This window comes from Arachis ipaensis, chromosome B03, assembly GCF_000816755.2.
Source record: "Arachis ipaensis cultivar K30076 chromosome B03, Araip1.1, whole genome shotgun sequence".
Lineage (NCBI taxonomy): Eukaryota > Viridiplantae > Streptophyta > Magnoliopsida > Fabales > Fabaceae > Arachis > Arachis ipaensis.
Window position 1 is genome coordinate 134,082,970 of NC_029787.2, and position 15,631 is coordinate 134,098,600.

General features: G+C 35.4%; 2 protein-coding genes across 2 annotated transcripts; both read left to right on the plus strand.

Moving 5' to 3' along the window:
- On the plus strand, window positions 2,899–7,971 carry LOC107634003. The gene is given in 7 exon segments (XM_021120003.1): window positions 2,899–3,437; window positions 3,529–3,637; window positions 3,861–3,981; window positions 4,121–4,672; window positions 5,327–5,628; window positions 5,631–7,006; window positions 7,173–7,971. Coding segments are annotated over 7 exon segments (3,099 nt in total). The 5' UTR covers window positions 2,899–3,235; the 3' UTR covers window positions 7,610–7,971.
- LOC107632010 (ATP-dependent DNA helicase Q-like 5) lies at window positions 8,491–15,622 on the plus strand. The gene is given in 20 exon segments (XM_021120004.1): window positions 8,491–8,724; window positions 8,814–10,232; window positions 10,325–10,378; window positions 10,597–10,709; window positions 10,796–11,008; window positions 11,105–11,183; window positions 11,421–11,474; window positions 11,567–11,641; window positions 11,793–11,846; window positions 11,969–12,013; window positions 12,100–12,190; window positions 12,193–12,284; window positions 12,552–12,650; window positions 12,799–12,854; window positions 13,112–13,214; window positions 13,472–13,600; window positions 13,821–13,993; window positions 14,278–14,302; window positions 14,416–14,531; window positions 14,969–15,622. Coding segments are annotated over 19 exon segments (2,970 nt in total). The 5' UTR covers window positions 8,491–8,724; window positions 8,814–8,921; the 3' UTR covers window positions 15,057–15,622.

Genomic DNA, 15,631 nt, shown 5'->3' on the forward strand with positions numbered 1-15,631 from the left:
CGAGTTTTATAAATATATTCTAGTGAGAAATCGTTGACAAAAAGACTAATTAATCTCACCAAGTTAATTATAAGGAATCAAAATAAAAATTTGTTTTTTAAAAAATCTCATAATCCTTCAAAAAATTATTAAGAACCAAAATGGATATTCATCCTAATATAATTTTATGTTATCTAAACTCCATTTTTAAAGTTAAATTGCTACTGCTAAAAATTCACGCAGGAATATTAGCATGTATACAGTGGCGAAATTTAGTTTAGACAAGGGGTCATGCCCTTTCCAAATTTTTTAAGTTTTTATAAAAAATTTAGTAGTACTTTTTTAAGTTCAATTGACTTAAATATTTTACAATGACTTAAAGTATCTAATAAGTTTAATAAACAACATTCTCTCTATCTTTAAGTTTAAATATAAAAAATTAGATATTTTTTATTTATTTAATTTAATATTATTTTATATTTTACTATTTATTTAATTTAATTTTTATATGATAAAAAATAATAAAATATTCAATAAGTATTAATATTATTGTATTTGTATAAATTGATAAAAAAATTTAATAAATATTATAAATTTTAATATTTGTCCTTCTAACTTCTTCTTTACATATTTTACAAATTTTTATATAAAATAATAATAAAAAATCAAAGAATTGATACATTTTTTAAGAGAAAGACTAATATTTAAGAAGGAGAACATATAACTTTTACAATATCAACACCTGTAGATAGTTCTTCTACTTTAATGAATAACGAAGAAAGTGAGATATAACCTTCAAAAGTTCAAAAAGTTACATCTGATGATTTTAACCTTAACTTTTTGGAACGAGATCTTGAAAAATGGTTTTAAATTTGTCAATATCACCCAAATCAAAAAGATGAAATTAGACGAACTTATCTTAAATGGAGTTCATATCAAAAATATTTTAACAATTATTTTCTATCTGTCCTCCCTAAAATTTTGTTTCAAGTTCCGTCACTGCATGTATATATTAGTTTACTTATTTGTTCACAGACTACTTTAGTCCTTTTGTATTGCAATATAGATATTAGATGGCATGTCCATTGCCGTTGACAGTAATATAGCAATTAGTAGTAGAACCAAAGACAACTGAAATCATTGACAAATATACTTCTTTTAAGTTTCTCTCACCTAACAATTTAAGTGGCTTAACTCAATAATCTGTGGATTATTAGTAACAAAGCCAGCTATTAGTTAATTAATGATCGATAATTCATCAGTTGTTATGTTGACCTTATTCCACATTGCCCCCACAAACTTCTGTTATGTCTCAAGTTTTTTTTCTTTTGCCCCCCTTTTTTGGTGTTCAAGCTTCGTACTTATATCCACATATAAAATATTATAAAATAGCATATGCCTTACTAATATAAAATTTAGTTAATGATATAAGAATATGTTAAGACTATTAATATTAAACATTTAAATTTTATATATTTTTTATAAAAAAAATGTTTCAATTGATAATCTTAATTTATATTTTTAAAGTATATTAATTAAATCCAATAAAAATATATTAATTTCATGGGAGTAAATGAAACCTTAGGGTACAAATAAACTAATTAGGACATATCACTTGTTTAAAGTGTCAAGCTCACCAAAAATTTAGGGTTGTGAATTGTGAGTTGTGACTGTGATTGTTCATTTGTTCATAGCTCGGGAGAGGGCCAGTTGGGGCTGTAGGCGGCGGCGCTATCCTTTAGACGGTGTCACAGATTGGCTTTGGTTCGTTTATTGTACCTGATCAAGTCTAAAGTTTTTCAAGTTAAATAATTGAATTCTAATAGATAAAATATAAGTAACCAAATTCTTTTTATTCAAGATGTAAGCAAAGCAACAACATGAGTGTTCCAATCCAAATGGACTCGAATAAAATTGTTATTCTTATTTTTCTTTTTTTTTTAAATATATTAATTACAAAAATTATTGGTTACTATATCATTTAATCTTTACAAAAGTAATTGATTAAAAAAAAAGGTGAAAATTTACCTACAATTATCTTCATATGAAGTTGCTAATGAAAAATCTTTAAATAATAATTTAGTTAAAAATATCAAATTATTTAACGATTTTTAACTAACAACTTTATCAACTAACAACTTTATAAAAGACTTTTATGTGAGTTTCCACCAAAAGAAATTGATTTGTAGCAAAACAGATTTGAATAATAGAATTTTAAAAAGGTTGAATTATTATGCTGGTTCTATAGTTTTGCAAAATTTTCGATTGAGTTCCTATATTTTTTTTCTTTTAATTGAGTCTTTGCACCAAATTTTTTTTTAGTTGAGTCCCTATACCTTTTTTTTTCCTTTTATTTAGGTCCATGTATTAAATTTTTTTTTAGTTGGGTCTCTATAAAATTAAGCCAATTATTACTAAGAGTGACTTAATTGAAAAAAAAAGTTGGTGCAAGAACTCAATTAAAAAAAAAAAAAAGCATAATAACCTAATTAAAAATTTCACAAAATTATAGAACCAATAGAGTAACTAAAGCTTTTAAAAATGAAATGTTTAGCATGCGGAGGCGGAGACGGAGACGGCATAATATAAAGTATAAACTATGAAGTGATAGTGACTAGTAAGCACCCCCTCCAGGCCTCCACCATCCTCTAACCATAACCGTAATCCACCACGTCCTCACTTCAATTAAACCAATGTGTTGTTCTAGTCAAATTCAGTTATTTTTAGAATCTCCCTTGACTTCATCCTTTCATTCATTCTACGGGTTTTGCAGTCCTGCTTATTACTTAATTTGAAGTTCGGAATTGCTCTATGCCTCAATATATAATTTATTGTGTCAGGTAAGAAATTCAACAAATTAACGTAAGTCAATTACTAATACCTGTACATGTTGCCCACATTCATGCAATTGAAGGGTCTAAATTAAACTTGAACGCAGACAACACACAAAACTTGTAAGCAAAGCTACGAACGGTTCAAAAGTTACCGCACTAACCAATAGTAATAACCATGGTCCTCAAATATCAATATTATGTATTAGTTGGCAGAAAGACCCATTTGCTTTGTAATTTGACCTTTCTGGAGTCTGGACCTGTTATCTCCCTCTAAATAAGTTTCAGCTAAATCGATCAATGCCTTCAATTTTATATGGTAATATTTTTAGTTAGTATATTCCATTGCTAAATAAATTTGATTTTGGCTTTGTATGCAGAACTTGAGGCGTTACCTTTTTTGACACTGAATTTTGGGTAGGGAGATGCCACCTTCCTTAGCAATGAGATTCTCTCCGGGGAAAGAACCAAGACAAGACATTCACAAGCGTGGCCACTGTCTCGGAGGCGGATTGCTATTCAGGGAGAGACGAGATGATGATGATGATGATCTTGCTTTGTTCAATGAAATGGAGTCCAAAGAGAATTTTCTACTTCAGCCATCGGATGACTTTGAAGATCCATTTTGTAATCTTCTATATCTTTTTTCTTTTTAATTGGTTTATTTAGGTAATACTCATGAATTCGTTCCTTTTATCTTGAATTTTAATTCATACAGCTATGCAGTTGAGGCATTTTCCGGATACCAAGGTTAGGATTTCCATTCATGGCCAAGGAGAAACCAGTGACTTGCTCAATGCAGATGATGACAAAAATGACTATGACTGGTGTGTTGTCTTTTCTTCTGCTATTTCAACTCTACTTGTTCTGTTATGTGAACATATGTTGTGATTCTGGATCCACCTTGTGCAGAATTGGTTTTTCTTCCGAAGAAAATATTTAAAGCTAATTTCTTGATCACAAGGCTTTTGATACTTAACATGTGCATAAGTTGATTACTGGTATTGGCTCATTACTAATGTGCTAAATGTCTGTTTTATTCATGTATAGGTTGTTCACACCACCTGACACACCACTGTTTCCTTCATTAGATGATGAACCACAACAAATAAATGTTGTAGGCAGAGGAAGTCCTCAGAGTAAACCCATTTCCATATCAAGATCTTCTACGGTGGGACTTTGAATCCATTTATATAGTAATGCTTATGAATACTTATGCAAATTCATCTAAACTTTGTTTCATCCTTTTGAAAAATGCAGTAGTTGTTATTCTTATAATCCATCTTATGTTGGATAGCCTTTTCTTTCAGATGGAGAGAAGTTATGTAAGCAGGAGAAGTTCAACTCCTACCCCTCGGAGGACCAGCACTGGCTCCGTTGGTCCTGCAATCTCATCAGGGATTAGAGGAGCTTCGCCTGTTAAGACAAGCCGTGGGAACTTTGCTTCACCAAAGATAAGAGCATGGCAAACTAGTTCTTCCAATTTCTCTTGTGCTGCTCCTCCCAATCTCTGTACTTCTTTGGCTGATCGACCAAAAATTCCAGCATCCCGAAATGGTAGGGATTCAACCAGCAAATTCAGTAGGCAATCAATGTCTCCTACTGCTTCTTGGAGTAGCAGCTCTTTTCTCAGTCAAGATCGAGATCAATTCAGTTCATACAGCAAGGATTCTGTTGCATCATCTGGCTGTGATGATGTAGACTCTCTTCAGTCTATCCCAATGGGAAGTTTAGATAGAGCAAATTCAATAAAGGGGGGTTCACATTCCAATGTCAAATATCCTACTTCCAAGAAATCGTCCAGCATGGCGTCCCCAAATTCTGCTCCTAAAAGATCATTTGATTCTGCTCTCCGGCAAATGGTATTGTATTGTCTACTTCTCTCAAATTCCTCTTCTCAATACTTGTGTGATTTACTGTCTGTTTGTAGCGATTATGCCATTTAGACCTTGATTTGTCTTAATAAGGTTGTCATTCTTGCTTTACAATATCATATTTGGAATTAGTTTATCTCATTTGTGCACTTTACTTTGAATCAGCCGTCTTAGATCATTCTATGCTGTTAACAACCAACACTTCAATATAATATTTGCTATATCTATCTTTGAGTAATATGTTGTACAATGCTTTTTTGGTTCTTTTCTCCTCAACAAAATTTTAAATTACTCTTGAATATACAACTCTTCCAAGTACATAGTTTCATGTTTTTCATCCTTGACTTTGTCTGGATACTGCTAATAATGTTGAATGCTTGTACTAGCATGATTGTTACAAGTTATAACCAGGTTTTTCTTTCGATTGGTTAACACATCTTCAGTTCCTAGTGATAGAGAATATCAATATGTGGTTATGTATGGTGTGCATACTATTGTTTATAATCCTCTGTTTTCCTAAGAGTTGTGCATTCCTCCCTACATATCGCCGTCTTTTGCTATTGTTTTCTTTATAGTCTCTTTTTTATCGTTGTTTATGATCACTCTACAAACTCTTGTTAATTACCTTGTAATGGCATGCAGGATAGAAAAAGTCATCAGAAAATGTTCAGACCACTTCTATCTAGTGTGCCAAGTACAACTTTTTATGTTGGGAAAGCAAATTCGGCAAAATGTTCCCTTGTATATAGCGATTCTTCTGCTACTTCAACCAGCAATATGAGCTCTGATCATGGAAGACGTTGTGCACAAGATACCAAAGGGAGTGACCAAAATCAAGATGACAGGGTAAAGGGAACTGAGAAGATATTATATTCTGATATTCATGAAGAAGTATTTTCCTTTAAGATTCTACCCATCATGATATTGATACAGAATTAAATGTAACTTCAAAAACTTCCAATGTCAGAGGTGATATTTCTGAACCTGCCTGTTTTGAAAATATAGCAACTTGTTCTAGTTGTGGTTGTTGCTATGAGGTCACCGAACAAGCTGAGAAGTATATCAAGCTTTGTCCGCAGTGCAGCAGGGAAAACACCTTATTGAGACATAACATTGCAGAGACAAATTTGGAAGTTTCCAACGACTCTTCAGAGAGTTCTACAAATTTCCCTGCAGAACAAAAACCATTAGCTGAAATAGATCAACAACCAGTTGGGTCTGAACTGCCTCAAGAGTCTGATGCGGGTAACATGAGAGTTTTTCTTGATGAACAAGAAGCCAAGGGAAGTCAATCTTTGTCCCCTGAAGTAATTCAGGGTCACTTGCAACAAGGTCCTACTCCAAGTTCATCTGTGGAGGAAAGTGCACAGATGCACTCCTGCCAGCCAGAGGTGGATCAATCAGGGATTGATTACAAGAAGCCAGATAATCATCATACGGATCAAGAGTTATGTCATTCCCAGGATCGCCCAAATTTGAAAGTGAACCACCTCTTGGAAGGCAATGGCATTTCTGTATTGTTGAGAAGGTCAAGGAGCAGCAGAGGAACCATAGTTCAGGGCAGGACTGTCACTGCCGCAACCTTATCTTATGATGATCTTTATTTTCCAAGAGGCAGTGTAAATGGTATAAGAAGATCAATTGGGCATCATAGTTATTCTGCCTTATCATCTGTTGATTTCAGCCCAGCAAAACATTCTGAATTTCATGTTCAAAGGCAGTCAATTGGCAAGAAATTCGATGTTGACCGCAAATATGACCCAAGGATCAAGTGTCCAAGCACTGCTTCATCTATCTCTGGAACGTCAAACCATTCTCACCATGGTTTAGATTTTATGGTACCAGAAACTTCTATCAATACAGATTATAGCAGAGTAACTGATGCTTCTGAAACAGAAATGTTAAGCCAGGTTATTGGTGTACGGTCAGATGACAATTCGGTAACATCTTTTCGAAATTATGGAGATTGTATTTCATACAGTTATGTTGACGACCATCCAGATCATGCTAGCAGCATCTCAAATACAGAAGCATCGCTTAAGGATCCAATGTCATCTCTTGATGAGAAAAATGGTGTCAAAATCACCAATGTTGATGGAATGGATGCTTTGGTTAGTACCAACAATTCTGCAATTATAAAATCAGAAATAGAAGGAGAAAACTGTTGCCAGAATGATAGTGGTGTGGCAGATGGGAATCTGTCAATGGTATCAAAGTGCACTGTGGATAAATCTCAGGAACATTCTGTCCTACATTCTTCCAATGATTCTCCTAGAGATTTTGTTTCTGAGCTCAATACGGCAGAATATTCCCATGGCATAGGTATGAATATAGCAATTTAAGGACCTACATGAATTCTTACAATGACATTCGTTTGTAGCTTCATCTGATTTAGAAGGCTTTTTCGTGGATCAAGTTAAGAATAAGAGTTCTATTAGTGTAGTTTCTAACTTTATTATGACATATTTTTAATGCTTTATTATGGCAGAGGGATCAACAATTACAGTGGAGTGTCAAGGTGCTGGCAACACTAGAAGCCTTACACTTGAAGAAGCAACAGATACCATACTCTTTTGCAGCTCTATAATCCACGATCTTGCATATCAGGCTGCAACAATAGCAATGGAAAAGGAACTCTTAGACCCTCTTGAAGGTTCTGAACCAACACTGACTATATTGGAGAAGGCCAATTCTGATAAAAAGGATTCTCGAAACCCAATGGATAGCAAGCGCCCTTCCAAACCCCAAAAAGTGAAGCCAACACCACCGGAAACTGATGTAAAATCTCTTTTTGCTAATAAGACTGAGAACGATGAAAACGTGCACAAGTCTTTGCCACGCACCATTGGGCTTCTCGATAAGGTAGACGGCCTGAAGCCACCCCCTAATAAGCTTGAATCAAAGTGTAATTGCATTATAATGTGAGTGCAAAGTTGAGCAGCATTTTCGGAATTTCGGCTCTTCAAGTTTGACTATATAATATACAATTATACACTAGAGCTTAGCTAAGTGCTTGTGCAGAATAGCCATTTGGTTTTTATGTTGGTTACATTACAACCCTGTTTCACACAATTGTAAAGTTAATTATTTTCTTTTCCCCATTTTTATTGGAAGGCCGATCAGTTAGAGGCATGTAGATGATTGCTTTCCCTCCGTGTTCTGCATATTATTGTTTGATTTGATTTCATTCTCAATTAAGTGATCCACTATTGACCAGTGGAAGTGTGCATTACAAACTCACTTGTACATATTCATTAAGATTGTGATAAAAGTTTATGTTTTCCTTCCTTTTGAGTTATTCTTCATTATTTTTGGCATTATATTCTATATTGTATATAACTATATATACATAACATAGCACAAGTACAATATCAGCTGAAATTTAATTTTGTTCGCAAGTATTAGTAGCTGTAAGAAGAAAAAAATTGGATGTACTTTTTGTAAATATATATTGGGGAGAAAATAGATATACTAATTGTCTAGTTTGGATAAATTTAAATATTGATAAGAGTTTAATTTTTTATATGTAACTCTTAAAGAAGTCATTAAGATCTTAGGGATGATGATTAATGAATAAGAAATTTTTTTATCCTATTTAATTTGTAATTAGTTTTTTTTTTTTGAATTTTTTTAATCCTGTTATAATACCAACAAAAAAGATAATTTGTACCTTTTGAAAAAAAAAGGGTATCTACCATAAATATGAATGGCTAAAAAAGTGAAAGCCCGATGTAGCCCATAATTTAAGCCCCAAGGGAGTTAAGTCCGCTAAGCTCCCGGTAAAAAGGAAAAGATCCGACCAAAAAAAAGAAAGGGCAAAAACGAAAAAAGCAAGAAATTGGCGGGAACGTGCCCTGTGAACATTGAAAATTCTGGCTCGCCTGAAACAATGGTATGGTAGTATGGTAGAACTACCGCGTAGGGCAACGACAATCACTCAGAGAGCTGAGTCATTCAGCCCATCCCGCAGCCGCTCCCCGCCTCGGCGCCTCCCCTGCATTCTTCTTCTTCGTGCTCCAGCCGCCACCATCCACTCACAGGTAAACGTTGATTGCAATTTGCTGAAGTTCAAGAATTGTTGAATCTGTTGTGCTTACTCCATCAGTTAATTGATTATGTTGTACTTTAGTTCTTACTCCAGCAGCTGAAGATTTAATTTGTATGGGAGGAGACCCTGGTTGTGTTGCAACCCTGCTATTTAACTTCTTACGATTGTGCTCCGACCCTACCAACAAAGATGGACTCCGATTCTGACTCTGACGGATCCCATGTCTCTGCAACCCCTCCACGACGAGCAACTCCATCACCGCCGCCACCACAACCTCCGCCGCCGCCACAACCACCTCGTGTTCCTTCCGGAAAATCTAGAATCAGAACCAAAACCTCGAGCTCCAAGAAGCGCCCTTCTGCACCCGATAAAACCCAATCCAAACACGATCCGCTACCCGAACCAACCCACCAACTCCAAGACTCTTTCTCCCTCCCGACCGCTCTACCGTTTCAAATTCGTCGGTCCTCCGAGTGTGACCCCACACCCCCTTCCACTTCCCAGCCCCTCGAAACCCTCCCGGCGGGGTTCTTCTCCAAATCCGCTTCCTTCTCGAAGATCCGAAGACATTCTATAAGTTTTGAAGCTTCTGGAAACGAACCGCTACTCAATTCTACGTCCAATCTGGGCACCAATGTTGGACTTGATTATGCTCGTGCTTTCCCCGAAGGGGAAAAGGGGAAATGTGGAAGGAGAGAAGAAGAAGGACTCGGGTTTGGTTCCAGAGATAAGAGGAAATTTGGAAAGATAGAAGAAGAGGAAGAAAGAGGAGGACTTGGAGCTGTTTCTAGAGAAAAGGAGAACTTTGGAAAGAGAGAAGAAGCAGAAGACAGATTTGGAGTTGGTTCTAGAGTAAAGGGGACATCCGGGAAGAGGCAGCATCCTAACCTGATAGGGGCAAATGCACCATTGCCAGCCGTGAAGCTGCGAAAATGTGGTGGGGAAGGGAACTTTGTGAAATTGAACTTGAGTGGTGGTGGTAAGAGGAGGAAGTTTATGAACAAGGGGTACAAGAAAAGTGGGAGATTTTCTGGCGGTAGAAGGTACACAAGAAGAAGTAGAGGTAAAGTGGGACGTCAAGGGAAGGAGGATCAAGAGGAACTTGGTTTTGATGATGAAGAAGGGTTGGTTACAGAGAGTGGACAAAAGAAGCAAAAGCGGACTTGCAGAGCTAGTGAGGTTCAGTTGAAATTGGTGGACGAGGCAGTGTCTGCTGCTCAAGCTGAGCCTTCGGATGAGAATTTGGTGAACTTGCTGAGCTTGGTTTATGGCTATGATAGTTTTCGAGATGGGCAGCTGGAGGCAATCAAGATGGTTCTTACCGGGAAGTCTACCATGCTTATTTTGCCAACTGGTGCAGGGAAGTCACTCTGCTATCAGCTGCCTGCCTTGATTTTGCCTGGGATTACCCTAGTTGTCAGTCCATTGGTGGCCTTGATGATTGATCAGCTAAGGCAACTGCCCCCTGTGATTAGGGGTGGTTGTTTAAGCAGCAGTCAGGTATTTCATCTGATATAATTTACTTATTCTGATGGATGTATGGGACGTGGTTATTTAATCTTTTTGTTTGGTTCGTTGTTAAACAATTGTAGACATCTGAGGAAGCAGCTGAAACACTGAACCAGCTTAGACAAGGTGCAGTGAAGGTGAGTTTCTGCAACTGAATGCTACTTTGGTTTGGTTTTGATAGTGAAGAAAAAAGTTGAACTCTTGCAGTGTGGTTGCTTTTATTGCACAAGATGCAATAACTTTTGTTTTTAGGCCATTGCAGATGATAGATTTGCATGCCAGTTTTATTTACTGGTGATGGTAGTACTTGTTAGTTGTTACATATGGCTAATGTTTGCAATTCTAATTCATATAGGTGCTTTTTGTTTCCCCAGAGCGCTTCCTAAATGAGGAGTTTCTGTCTGTTATTTCTGGTATGTCAGGCATCTCACTTCTTGTTGTTGACGAAGCACACTGTATTTCTGAATGGTGAGGGGTTCGGATGTATTTTGTTCATATTAATGTTTCCTCTTTGATCTGCTTCCCTGTTGATCTTGTGATTAACGTTTCTACAGGTCTCACAATTTCCGACCATCATTCATGAGACTTAGAGCATCTTTGCTCCGTAAAAGGCTTAACATAGGTACTATTCTTGCAATGACAGCAACTGCTACAAACACAACTTTAGATGCCATCATGTCTGCTCTAAATATTCCTTGCACAAATCTTATTCAAAAGGCACAACTAAGGGACAATTTTCATTTATCGGTGTCTTTGCTGAAAAATAGGCAAGTTAGATGCTTTGATTTTCTGCTTTAACCTGCATTTTTTCCTTGCCTTATCTGAACTTTGGTTAACTTATACATACTTACTGAACATAATAGAATGAAAGACCTTCTGGTTCTCATGAAGTCTTCTCCTTTTGCCGAAGTTCAAAGCATTATCATATACTGCAAATTTCAGGTGTGTATATGGATTGCTTTATTCCAACTTTCAACTCCAGGATACTATGAATGTCTTGAACCCATTTGTCAGTTGTAAATTATCCCTTCTTCCATTCAGTATTGAAAATGTGTAGTATTGCTTGCTGTTCCTAATTGTTCAGTTAGAAGATAGTTAATTACATAAGTTCGCTTTCTTTAGTGGTGATGTTATAATGCTTTTCTTGTTGGAAATCAATTATTTCTTTTCTTGTTGCAGTCTGAAACTGATATGATTAGCCGATACTTGAATGATAACAATATCTCGGCAAAGGTTAGCTGTGCATTTCTCTTTCAATATATAGATAATTCTGTTAAGCCTTGCTGCTGAATTATAAATCTGATGCTTGACTTGGATTAAAATAGAGTTATCATGGTGGTATGAGTTCAAAGGAACGCAACTATGTCCAAGAGTTGTTTACCTCCAACAAGATCAGAGTGGTAAGATAAAAATTTTTGTTCTAATTTCCAGTTTTGTCAATTTTGTGGTGCTTAAATTCATTGTTCTATAATATTTTCATCATGTTTTCTCCTGTTGGTGCTTCAGACACAAATTTATTTGCCAACTGACTCCTTGTGACTTTTTATGAAGGTTGTTGCAACTGTGGCATTTGGTATGGGACTGGATAAAAGTGATGTTGGAGCTGTAAGGATTATTAACATATTATGCTTTTCTGCATCAATTTCTATGAATATTCACATTCCTATATAAATATCTTGTATGTCAAACTAAATCATTCTGGAAACCCATGTCATATTTGTGTTCAGGTAATTCATTATAGTCTCCCTAAAAGTCTGGAGGAGTATGTGCAGGTATATGATTTTTTTTTTAAACTAGTAAAAATATAGCAAAATGTTCTTTCATAGGTCTTTTTGAATATTTGGATTGGCCTTTTTAGGAGATAGGCCGTGCTGGAAGGGATGGGAGGTTGTCCTATTGTCACCTATTCTATGATGATGAAACATATTTCAAACTTCGCAGTCTAATGTACAGGTAATAAAATTATTTTTTCTGAGCTCCTGTGGGAGAATATGTTCGTTAATTAAAGAATCTTCTTCACGCAAGTTTGATATGAAAGAAGAGGTCTCTCCTCAGTACTATTGTGTCTTTCAATTTATGAATTTGATACTTCATAAGCCCATATGATTGATTTTCTGTTAAAAATTAGAAAGCATTCTTGATAGCCTGTTGCAGAACGAATTGTGCTAATAATGACACATCTTTTTATATTTTTATTTTTTATGCACATACTTATAACAAAAATGGTTCTTGTAGGGCTTGTTATTTATGCATTACCTTTGTCGAGTATTAGTCTACAGCTTATCCGTCTTCAATATTTTCATTTACCAGGTGATGCTAACAATTTTGACACGCTTGGAGTTGGGAGATGTGAAGTACTTGTATTTACTTCCACAGATAAATTCAACTTGCAATTTGACATTTCATAAGGTGTGTACAGACTCCCCTTTGACTGCACATAGATGTCATATGAGACAAATAATAAAACATGCTTTTTATATACATTAATTTATAAATAAATCCTGTATGACCTTCTAATCACATGGTTACTTATTTTGATTTTTGGCCATTAATGCAGACTCCCCCACCTATGCTTGCCCAAAGGAATTCTGCTGTTGCTGTTATTCTGAAGAGGTGATAAGAAGCATATTCGGTTTCTTGGCTTTTCTCTGTTTCAAATGTTTTCCTGTTTCTACCAGATGGTCATTGCATTATTTTAATGTTCATAACGTCAACTCTCTAGATTGAGTTTGATTCCAAACGTTCAATTCCCATAAAGTCCTACTCCTACCTGCTGATGGCTCTTGGTTGTTGAAAACAGTTTTGCAGTTGTTCTCTGCTTTCCCTCATGCATTTCTTGTTTATCTGAATTATTGCTGTCACCCTTTCAGATCTGAATATAAGCAAGGGCTGTATGTTTTTGATATTCCATCCGTGGCAAATGACGTGGGGGTTACAGCAGTTGAGTTAACAAATCAGTTGTACAATCTCAAGGTTTGGATTAGTGGTTATATTTTTTCTTGTGTTCACATGCACTCAGAAAATGTCTATATTGTGTATGAGGGAGCCTTCTTTGTTTTTATTTAAATAAATTTGAGTATACTCTAAAGCAATTATCTTATTTGGTTCTAGTTTGGAACATAAAAAATGCAGTAATCTTTGTTCTCTATTTAGTTAGCTCTGGCTGTTGTATGTGTATTGAAAGCAATGTATATATTTGATCTAACCATGTCATTCGTGAAAAATTTCAGTTAACGGGAGAAATAACTTATGAAATGAAGGACTTGGCCTACTGTTATAAGATTGTTCAAGTCCCGACGGACTTTTTCTCGCTATCAACAGCTGTTACCCAATGGTTATCAGATGTTGAAAGTTGTAAGGTATGTAAACTTTAGTACTGACAGATCAAGCTTATCACACATTTATTCCTCCGCATGGTTGTCTTTTGTTTTATGGGATTCAAACACACAGATTATGGCATTGACTCGTTGTGATGTCCCATGTTCTTCTCAATAATCACATATTCTGAACCATGCATTTGTTGTAGTTTTACCGTCTGAGTTATTACTGATTGATCATTTTCTGGCGGCTTTACTATAGGTACAAAAGATAGATGTAATGCTTAATGCTGCAAATTTTGCCATAAATTTATGTGACAAGATGCATGGTTGCAGTGATAACAATCACACACCATGCTTGCAAACGAAAATATTGGATTACTTTGCTGGAGTTGATGATAACAATGATTCCTGCAAGAAAATTGGTCAAAGCAGGTGCTTATTAATTATTATTACTAAATTTTTTAGTATTGAGCTTATGTAATGACAAGGTTATACTTCTTCCTTGGGAGGACAATGAATTTACACACTTAAAAATGTTTACAACCACTCATTTTAATTTATAATGTTAAAATATTGAATCAAAATGAGTAGTTTTAGATATTTTTGGAATGAATATTAGATATATTACAAGAACATATGAAAATCGAAAATTAGATACTAAGATAAGATTGTTATATGTGACAACATACTTACTGATTCTCTGTTTACGTGTGCAGCCCTTTCCTGCGGGCTGATATTAAGGTAAGTTGTCATTTCACTGATGGCATCAACCATCAGGCATGGGCATTCTTTGAATCTTTGGTAAAATTTTTGGAGAAAAATTGTAAAATAACTTGTTTTTTGGGAATCATCAGGTCTTTCTTCAGAGCAATTCACAAGCAAAATTTACACCAAGAGCTTTGGCCAGGATAATGCACGGAATTGCAAGCCCGGCATATCCTTCTACCATTTGGTGTAGAACCCATTTTTGGTACATCGATATTTGAACTTTTAACTTGGATGACTTTTTAATACTTTTTATCGGTAGTAAGTGGTAACAAATAAAACAAGAAAGTTGGCTACTTGAAATGGTGTGTTTTGTTAAATTTCTGTACAGACACATGCACCAATAGCAATGTAGGTAAACCTAATTCGATAAAGGTATAGTTAACAAGTTTCTCTTCGTTAACTGCAATATAATATAGTTTCTTTTTGTGACCAACTTCAGTGACGGAGTCTATTTTAACATGCGCTCACATGCAGAGTAATAAATATATAGTGTTAAAAAAAATTCCTCCTAAACCTTATCCTAATAGTAAATAAAATTCGTGAATATGATTGATATTTTTGGAATCTTAGAAAAGAGGGGTTTTAATTTGAATACACTGGTAATGTTTGTCATCAATAAACTTTTAATTGTGAATGCAGGGGAAGGTATACACATATAGACTTCAAGGTGGTGATGGAAGCAGCAAAGGCAGAACTGAAGAATTTGGTTGGAAAAGATACGCTCTAGCCATTTAGCCTTATACTTTAGATTTGGGGTCTTAATATTAAATCGAATCCAATCCAAGGTGGTCAGAAAAAGCTCCTTCTTTATGTCCTGTCCGTGGCTTAATGTTATAGTGGAGTGTGGCAGCACCTCTACTCTGTTTCCACTGGTTGAGACAGAAGGCAAACAAAATTTGAAGCTCTACCTCATTTATGATACAATTATCTTCCTAGGGCGGGAGGAATCAGTGATTTGCAATCCTAGAGAGTGAACTCTCAGGCCTAAAGAAAAAGGAAAAGCTCTTTTAGGATTGTGTGTTGGAAAATTATCAACTGTGTTTGCTAGTGAACAGGAAAAATAAATTCCCAGTCATGTATATAAGCTCACTTGAAATTGTCCCCATTATTGTGGGAGTATAATGGTCCCTCTTCATTATTATCATAGTCTTTACATATAGTTCAACCCTTTTCTTAGATTTGAAAAAGGCTTTAAAAAATGTTCCATTATTGTCACCGCCATGATTATTACCACTGTGCTTGTCTATTTGTCCTTTTAAATTACCTTGGACATCAATTAATATTGTATTCTTTTCTAAGTGA